Source organism: Muntiacus reevesi, chromosome 6 (genome assembly GCF_963930625.1).
Source record: "Muntiacus reevesi chromosome 6, mMunRee1.1, whole genome shotgun sequence".
NCBI classification, from domain to species: domain Eukaryota; kingdom Metazoa; phylum Chordata; class Mammalia; order Artiodactyla; family Cervidae; genus Muntiacus; species Muntiacus reevesi.
In genome coordinates, this window is record NC_089254.1 from 96,344,132 (window position 1) to 96,353,823 (window position 9,692).

Sequence of the window (9,692 nt, forward strand, 5' to 3'; positions counted from 1 at the left end):
GGCATGCCAGGCTTCCCTGTCCTTCACTCCTCACTACTGACGAGTTTGCTCAAACTCATGTCCCTTGTGTCAATGATGCCATTCAACCATCTCATCCTGTCACCCCCTTCTACTCTTGCCCTCAATCTTTCCCAGCATCAGGGTCTTTTCCAACGGGCCGGCTCTTCACATCAGGTGGCCAAAGTACTAGAGCTCCAATTTCAGCATCAGTTTGGGAGCAGAGAGAAAACAGTCATGTCCCCTGCCTTCAAGGAACTTGTGTTACAGCTAAGCATCTCTCATTTTGGTTCAAGGCCTCAGATTCTCCCCAGATAAATGGGGCATCACCTCCTAAGTGCCTCGCGAGTAACCCAGACACTCCAATTTGGGGAAAAAATGAGGTCACGTGGTACTTCACTTGAAAGAGCCGTGAAGGGCATGTGGTGAGCCACATGGGGGGAATACACTCAAGGCTGACACCAATGATGGATTTCACCATTTCCTTTCAGTCTTGCCTCTACTGAGGTAGGGAATGTAAACACTACTCCTTCATTCATAAACTCACTCACTTGGGCAATTCACGCTGCAGCCATAGGCCCTCAATCCTACCAAATGCCCATCCAAGGCCTTAGGCCATTTGCCCCAAGACAGTCCACAGAGAGCTCAGAGTCATGCCAGGATGAGGCAGGCAGTTTAAGCTGCAAACAAGCACACTCTGACCTTATCCCTGTTTGAACAGCCATATGCAACTGGAAAAAAAAACTTCTTTGGAAAAACACATCCAGCTTTCTGCCTGCAGAGATGAGGTTACATGGACCTCAAACAGAACAAGTCATTCTTGTCCTGCACGGTGATCATGAATAAGGCTCGGCTAGTTCCCTCCAGCCCTGATATTTGACCATGATGCAGAGAGTTCAGATAATATAGGTAATTCTACATTTCCTCCTTCGTGAGTTGGAACACAGCAGTACCCTCTCCATGACAGCCTTTGCATGCATTGCAGTTGTTTAGTTGCTAAGTTGTATCCGACTCTTTCACGACTCCATGGACTATAGCCTACCAGGTTCCTCTGTCCATGAGATTTCCCAGGCAAGCATACAGGAATGGGTTGTCATTTCCTTCTCCAAGGGATCTTCCTGACCCAGGGATCAAACATGAGTCTCCTGCATCAGCAGGCACATTCTTTACCACTGAACCACCTGGAAAGCCCATGCATGCAGAGCTATTTCATATTTAAATGTCTCAAAACTTCTTATATTTGCTAGCCCATCTTTATGAGGAAAACAACCATTGGCTAAAGGAACACACCTTTTCATGAAGGAAAGGTCTAGCAACTCAGACTATTTTAGCAATGATCATTACAAATGATAATGCTGGTTGCATCTAAACCAATCAGGTAAATCCCTTTCTAGCCATTGGGATTTAGAAATGATGATGTCAGCCAACCATTGATAATAAAGCTTAAAGAAATCAGCTGGTGGGCTTCTGAAAAGTTTCTTCCATCCTAAAAACAGACACACGCAAGGCACAACCTCTCTTCTTCCTCTGGATATTGTCATCTTGAATACTTGAGACTCATATGGGTATGAGTTGCTTTCTAGTCACCAACAACTTGAAAATGAAACCTGGAGATGGAATCTAGGTCCACAATGACACTGAGGAGCTCACAAATCAGCCAAACATGTAGCTATGTTTTTAGGCATCTTGCAACAGAACATAATAAATCACTTATAATGTAGGAAATGGTAGCTCAGCTGGTAAAGAATCCTCCTGCAATACAGGAGACCTGGGTTTGACCCCTGGGTTAGGAAGATCCCCTGGAGAAGGGAAAGCCTACCCACTCCAGTATTCTGGCCTGGAAAATTCCAGGGACTGTAATCCATGGAGTTGCAAAAAGTTGGATTCGACCGAGCAACTTTTACTTTCACTTTCATTATGTAAGCAATCTGAATCAATTTTCCGTTGCTCACAGCTACAAGCATTGTCCTTTAATTTGATTATTAATCTAGATGCAAGGCCTGATTTCTCCTGCCAGAGCAACTCCACATCAGAGTTCAAGAGAAGATTATCACTCAGGGATCTCTCAAGAAAGTGAACAAGTACAAAACTCAGCATTGCCCTCTCATCTTCCAGAACCGTGTCCAAACCCATCTTCCCCCAACCCATGTCAACCCCATGACAACAGCGTTGTAGGAAATAATATAATTGAGTCAAAAACTTTTCACCACGTCAAAGAAAATTCTTTAAATCATCACTAAATCAGTAACACAATGCAAGGCTGCCTTGGGGAGGGGGTTCCCCAAATACTTCTCCCCTCCTCTACCTGGCTATTGCCTCGGGTTCTGCATTTAGAGATTCACCCTTTTAATCTGAAGTAATTATTGTTAAATATAAATGCCCACTTAGAGGGTCACATGTTAAGTGTTATGAATATTAATATTTTTAGTGTTAAGCTTATCAAATCTTTCCCGACAGCAAAATTAAAGGGAAGGAGCTGGAAAGGGAACGCCATTACAGCAAGCACTCGGGGTCCAAGAAGTGAGGGAAACGCAAAGGGAGTGAAGGTGAAGAAAGGTGACATAGGGCCTCCAAGACATAATCTACTGACTTCACAATTCTGTCTCCTACTGGAACTCATTACCTTTATTCAGCTGGTGGAGGTCAGATGACCAGAAGGAATGACTTCTCACTCAGTAAAAACTCCCATATCCCACTGGAGCCCTATCAAGTCTCTGGGCCACCAGAAGGGAAGGGAGAGCACCAGCCTCTGAGCCAGCACCTGCCTTCCAGCAGTCCCTGTGGCCATGGAAGCCAGATGGCCTCACACTCTCACCCCAGGCAGGAGGACCCTCCTCTTAACTCACTCCCCACCTACAACCCTCTGGGCTCAGTCTTTCTTTTATTGGATTATAATTGTTTGCAGTGTTGAATTAGTTTCTGTTGTACAACAAAGGGAACTAGCTGCATCACAATAGCCAGGTCATAGAAGCAAGGTAGATGGCCATCTGACAGATGAATGAATGAAGAAGATGTGGTACAGATATCTGAGGGGCTCAGTCATTTAAATTTAAGAACCAACTGGATATAAAATTTAAGCACTATAAGCACTAAATAATTCTACAAAGAACTCGATTTACACAAATTTAGCATTTAAAATGAGCAGAACTAAAGTAGGAGGTTGGAATTAACAGATACACACTGCTATAAATAAAACAGTAGTGTGTATCTACTTATATCACTGGAAACTATACTCAGTATTTTGTAATAACCTATAAGAAAAAAGAATCTAAAAAAAGAAAAAAAATTATATATATAAATAAATCTCTGTGCTGTATGCCTGAAACTAACACGACATTGTAAATCGACTATTTTGTTGTAGTTGTTTAGGCCCTAAGCCGTGTCTGACTCTGTGACCCAATAGACCCTAGCCTTTCAGGCTGCTCTGTCCATGGAATTCTCCAGGCAAGAATACTGGAGTGGGTCGCCATGCCCTTCTTCAGGGGATCTTCCCAACCCAGGGATCGAACTCACCAGTCTTGCATTGGCAAGCAGATTCTTTACCACTGAGCCACCAGGGAAGCTTAGAAACATCTCAGTAAGATAATAAAATACCAAGCAGAACCTCTGTCATTATCTTTGCAAACACTTGGTAATTCCAACTATATACCTTTAAAAAAAAAATAATTGTAAACATTGATAAAATCCCTGTTTTTCAGATTGCTAAACTGAGCCATAAGAAAGTTACCAGGAGCATGGAGTATTATACACAAATCCACTGCTAATCTTCCAGCCTCAAATCCCTTCTTCCCCCAAGCACTCCTTCTTCCTCTATTCATTACCCAAGGCCTCCCCCAATTCTGGGAGTGTTAAGCGAGCATCAGATCCCCATCCCTACAAGGAAATGGAAGCTAAAATCACCTCTAGTCCAGTTTTATGTGGTGCCTTTAAGTTGTCATTATTCAATCCTTAAATACTTTCAGGAGGTAAAACTTTGAACAGTACAAAAGGAATAGTGTGAAAACAACTTCCTCTCTCTCCCTCCCTCTCTTGACCTCTAGTCCCTCAAGTCGCCTTACTAGAAAATCATTAATTATGTTTCTTGAGCATCTTCCCAGATATTGTTGTTGCTGTTCAGTTGCTAAGTCATGTCCGACTTTCTGCGACCCCATGAACTGCAGCACGCCAGGCTTCCCTGTCCTTCACTATCTCCTGGAGTTTGCTCAAACTCATGTCCATTGGGTCAGTGATGCCATCCAACCATCTCATCCTCTGTCACCCGCTTCTCCTCTTGCCCTCAATCTTTCCCAACATCAGCATCTTTTCCAATGAGTCAGCTCTGCAGCAGGTGGCCAAAATATAGGAGCTTCAGCATCAGTCCTTCCAATGAATAGTCAGGGCAGATCTCCTTTAGGGTTGACTGGCTTGATCTCCGTGTGGTCCAAGGGACTATATCCCAGATATAGTTGGTGTATATAATAGTATATATAGATATGATTTATAGACTGTTTTGCTCTTTAAATTGCAAAATCCCACAGTAAATTCCCAGAAGTGTAATCTGCACAGAATCTTAGAGGAAACACAACATCAACGTTAGAAATGTCCAATACTCCAGCAGGTTAAGGGGAGTTTGACAAGGTGTCTTACAATGATTTGAAACCATAAAATACACACTCCTCATTTTCATATCTGCCATCTTTTATGAAATCACTTTTAGCCTGTATCCAAAAGAAGTACACGACTGAAGCGACTTAGCAGCAGCAGCAGCAGCAGCAAAAAAAGGTACTCACTGATTTAAAATTATATCTCATCGTCTGTATGGGAACTAATTTTTAAGCTTCAAGAGGAACTGCAAGGCTCTAATAATTCAGGATCTAATGAACAAGTCCAAATTCAATCTATGTACTCCTTTCATTGCACCTGATGGCTCACAGAAGGTGCCTGGGAGATGTGACAATCCCAGCCTCTGGCAACTTCTATGTTTTTAAAATCAGGTAGGTGACAGTTTTGCCAAACAGACATTAGCAACCATGCATGTAGTAGCTAAATCCCTATTTAGAGCAAAAGAGTGATCACGCTAGGAAGCGCTGGTGGCTGCACTGCCACCTTGGTTAAATATTAGCTGCCTTCAGACTCAGCAATTTCTGACTCCCCAAATATCCTTTCCCATCCCCTGACTCAGTTCCTTTTAAGTCTAGATCCTTCATTCATATAGCACAGTGGGCAAGAACTTGGGTGCTGGAGGCAGGCAGACTTGAGTTTAAATGACCTTTACCAATTCACTTCAACTCATTAAGCTGCAGCTTTTTTTATCTGTAAAACAACTCCTTCATTAGAACATTGAGGGTGGTGTTTTTTTTTTTTTTTTTTTTTTTTTGCTACAACACAGGACATGCAGGATGTGAGTTCCCAGTCCAGGGATCAAATCCATGTCCCTGCAGTGGAAGCAGGAATTCTTAACCACTGGACTGACAGGGAAGTTCCATTGAGATATCACTTTTGTAAAGCACTAAGTACAATGCCTTTCATCAGAACTAGCTATATAATCTATGGAACCTGATACAAAATCTAAATGTGGAGCCCCTTGTTCAAAGATTACTAAGGATTTCAAGATGGTGACAGCATAGCATCAGATTGCGGGGCCCTGTGGGACGGCACGGCTGGAAGGCCTATGAAGCTAGCCCTCCCTTTCAGATGATAAATGTTCAATAGATGGTAACTATATTACCTTACCAGCTTCCCTCCCTGCAGCCTCTCTACTCCCTATGTGATGCCTAATCTACTCAACTTGCAAAGTTTCAGCGGGCCTTTCCAAAAACAGGCACTTTGCCTGAGGAGTAAGTTGCATTTGCAAGGAAAAAACTGACCCAAATGGGGGGATCTAAAACAGAAGGTGGTGGTACCATAAGCTCATGCCAGATGCACTCCCACCTGAGGGCCTTTGCTCTGGTTTTTCAACCTGCTGAGATCCTTCTCCCCTCTTTAAGCCTCTGTTCAGATCTACCTTGCATGGGAGACTTATTCTCATCACTCAATTCACTCTGTCCCCCTTACCTCACTCTCATTTTTTCCATAGTACTTTATTGTCCGGCATACTATATCTCTTACTTCTTACGCTTATTGTTTCATTGTTTATCTTTCCTTGAACACACACACACGCACATAGAGTGCAAGCTTCTCAAGGTCAAGTATTGTGAGATTTTTTTTTGTTCACTGATATACCCCAGCTGCTTGAGGGCAAGAGAAGAAGGGGGTGACAGAGGATGAGATGGTCGGATGGCATCACCAATTCAATGGACATGAGTTTGAGCAAGCTCTGGGAGATAGTGAAGGATAGGGAAGCCAGGTGTGCTGCAGTCCATGGGGTCGCAAAGACTCCGAGATGACTATCAACTGAACAACAACTGCTTAGAGCAGTGTTTTGCACACAGAAGAGACTCAACAAGCATTCACTGAAAGAACAAATAAATCTTTGAATGAATGCATAATCAGGCCACCCTTTTTCCACTTGGAGGTCAGGCCATTTCACAAATGGCAATAATAACCAGTTCTGCAACTGGATACTCAACAGAGTTCAAGAAACAGATGGGAAAGTTATCTATTTTCAAATCTCTACCAAACTCCCCTTAGTTTAGAAGGAATATAATCCAGTCTTCTGTGCTACTAAATCTCATCTTTCAACACTAATTCATATACTTAGTTTGTGGGCCATGACTTGCAACAACAAGTGGTATTTTATATGAGAGCTGCCCAGAAGAGAGACAAGTCCCTAAGCAGCAGACATAAAAAATAATTGAAAAAAAATAAAAATAATCACCCATCACTGCTTCATCACAATGACAGAGAAAAATGAAGCTCTTACTACAAAGAAAAAGGTAAGGTCTTTACTCCTGAAACTGTGCATAAAGATGTGAGCTAGTCCGAGCAGTTCTGTCTGGAGTTAATGCCACAGTCACACGTAGCATCTCAAACCCTGAGATCTCACAAATAAGTCCTGAGGCCCAAGGAAGGGAATGTGGACGCTGCACATAATTTATCCCACCAGCAGAAAGACAACCCAAAGCATTACAGCTGCTGGATGAGACATTTTCACAGCATTCGTGAGGACAAAAGAGAAGAGCTGCCCCTCGCACATGGTTAAAGTGTGGCCCACGTCAGGAGAAACATCTGGAGATACTATCAGGAGATATTTGAGGGCCAACCCACTCTCAGTTCTATCTTGGCAACAGGAAGCACATCTGGACCCCCCAGTCCAAACGCAGCCCACATGGTCTCCTCGGGACAGGCTGGTCGAGCCCAGCCCAGAAAATCACACCACACATCTGGCTTTTGAGCCAGCATGGGCTTCCACTCCCTCTCAGCCCGCCCTCGGCCTGTTTTCAACAAGCCATTCTCAGCCACCACAAATGCCTTGGTGGGAATCACAGGGAGGCCCTCCTCCCTTTTCCCAAAATAACGTCAGCCAGAGGCCAAGGCCAGAGAGGTGGAGCCTGCAGGCCATTTTGCAAAAGTTTCAAATATCCTGGCACTGACCCCACTAAAAGAATCATAAAGGGGAAACAGCCAAGCTTCTCATTTTATTAGTATTTCTCCCTCTCTCTCTCAATACAAAATCTGCATTTGTAAAAAGAAAATAGAAACAAAGAGATCTCACAATAAAGTCATAGTCTCAGTGCTGGCTGTTGTAAACAAAATTTCATGTTGCAAATTTAATACTAAACACTCACAATTGAAAACTTTTAAAGAAATGTGCGTGCTCTATGAGAGTTTAATGCCCAAAGGGGTCGACTGGGGCATAAGGCTGAGCAAGGAACTGATGAGCTGTCCCACCTTCCCCAAATTCTTTCCGAAATGTGCACTGTCTCAGATTTTCCGTACCCCTTTGCTGATCTTTCCTCTGAAGGAGGAGGAAGCAGACTTCTTGGCTGCATGGTTGAAGGAGTCAAATAAAGCAGTCTTTCTTCTAAAAGGAAGGGGCCTTTTTTCAAGACACACACACATACGCAGAGGTATATTTCTTAAAATACAAACCAAAAAGTAAAGAAGAGAGGGAGAGAATATGACCGCGAAGGAAAGAAACTGCTACTTTGTTATGTCCAGTTTTTTTAAAGCTTCCCACAAAAATCAGTAGCAAACGAAACAGATTATCAAACCATCTACCCCAGTTTTATGGAGCAATAGGAAACGAAATAGCAGATGTGAAAAGCCCTCGGGGAAGAGTATAAGTTGCTAAAGGAACACAAAGGGTCGTTACTGTTATCAAAAATTTTAAAGGGCCAGCGGCCCACCTTCACCTTTCAGCTAGAAAAACCACACCTCTCCCAGATTGCTCCATTCTGGGAAGGCTCTTCCCAAACACTCCCTTCCCAGTTCCTGGTCCCGAGCTGTTCCTTTGATGACAATTCCCTCTCCAGCCGCCCCTTCCCCGGCCCGCCGAGTCCTCACCGTGTGGTACATGAGAGCCTCGGTCTCCCCGGGCTCTGACAGCTCACTCAGCTTGCGGTCCCACTGCAGGACGCTCTGCTCCCCGCTCTCCAGCACCTCCATGGTGGTCCGAGGCGCGCTGGGCCGAGGATGCTGAGCGCAGGAGGGGAGCGGACTGCGCGGCCTCGGAGGGCGAGATCCGCCTCCGAGTGAGGGTGTGTGCCTGTGTGTGTGCCCGTGTGTGCGTGCGTATGCGTGTAGCTTATGCACTTAGGAAGCAAAACGTTCGCTCCTCTGCCTCAGAGAGAATTGCCAAGGGCTCCGGGTCCAGTGTCCTCGAAGATCTGAGAATCTCCTGAGGAGACAGATTGTCCAGAGATCAGATCGTAGGCTGAGGAGAATAAACCAGGGTATGCATCCAAAATAAAGGCAGGAGATCAGTTTTCATCCCAAGAAAAGCCCCTCTCAATAAGCCCACTCTCGGCTACTGCTCCAGACTCAAAAACTTTGAGACTCCCCAGGGCTCCTCAGCTCTGCGCCAGGACGCAGCTAAGATTCCACCTCCCTCCAGAGCGGGGACCAATCGGATGATCACCTCGCTGCCCTATCCAATCAAAAGTCTTGCTCTCCGCCCAAAGGCAGGGACTGCGGGAAGTCCCCGCCCATGCCCTGGAATGTGGGCAGACAGCGCCTTTGACGTCACCGGGGAACTACTCTGGCTGAAGTGCCGCCTGCAGCCTCGGTCTGCGGCAGCAGACAAATGGAGAGCTTGAATCCAGAAGTGAAGGACAGGGGGAACAACCAACGAGAAAGGAGAGCCTGGGAGGGCCAGCCAATCAGATAGCGACAAGAATACATTTTATAAGAGGGAGGGTGCGCTTAGTATCCTGAGAAAATCAGAGAAATTAGCGATCGTCTGGAAGACCGCGGTGCTGTGAGCGCAGATTTAAATTCTGTCTTAAGTATTTTCAAGTAGATTAGCTTATTTGACTCTTTCAGAGCATTTAAAAAATAAGTCACACGTTGCACACAAATATAAATATTCTCTCGTGCATGAATTTATGTTGGCATATATCTGGCAAACTGTAATTGCTCGTCCTTCCTCACATTTTCCTCCCACTTTCTGTTAGGCTCTTCTCCTGTCGTGTTTTTTTATGGGCTCTTATTTTATTTTATTCTTTTATTTACCCTACATACATTATTGAGGAGAGTCAACGGCTTTCTTTTCCAGGTGATACAAGTCTTAACTCAGTGGAAGTGACGGGCAGTAAACAAGGAAAGAAACCCATGTC

The 9,692-nt window shown here is 44.5% G+C and overlaps 1 protein-coding gene across 1 annotated transcript in view; it reads right to left on the reverse strand.

The window, feature by feature from the left end:
* The window catches only part of CREB3L2 (cAMP responsive element binding protein 3 like 2), a 127,388-nt gene extending 118,470 nt beyond the window's left edge, over positions 1-8,918 (reverse strand). Inside the window, exon 1 of the mRNA XM_065939093.1 lies at positions 8,422-8,918. Within this exon, the coding sequence (XP_065795165.1) occupies positions 8,422-8,523 (102 nt within the window). The 5' untranslated portion in view covers positions 8,524-8,918. The remainder of the gene's footprint in view (positions 1-8,421) is intronic.
* Between the last annotated feature and the right edge of the window lie 774 nt (positions 8,919-9,692).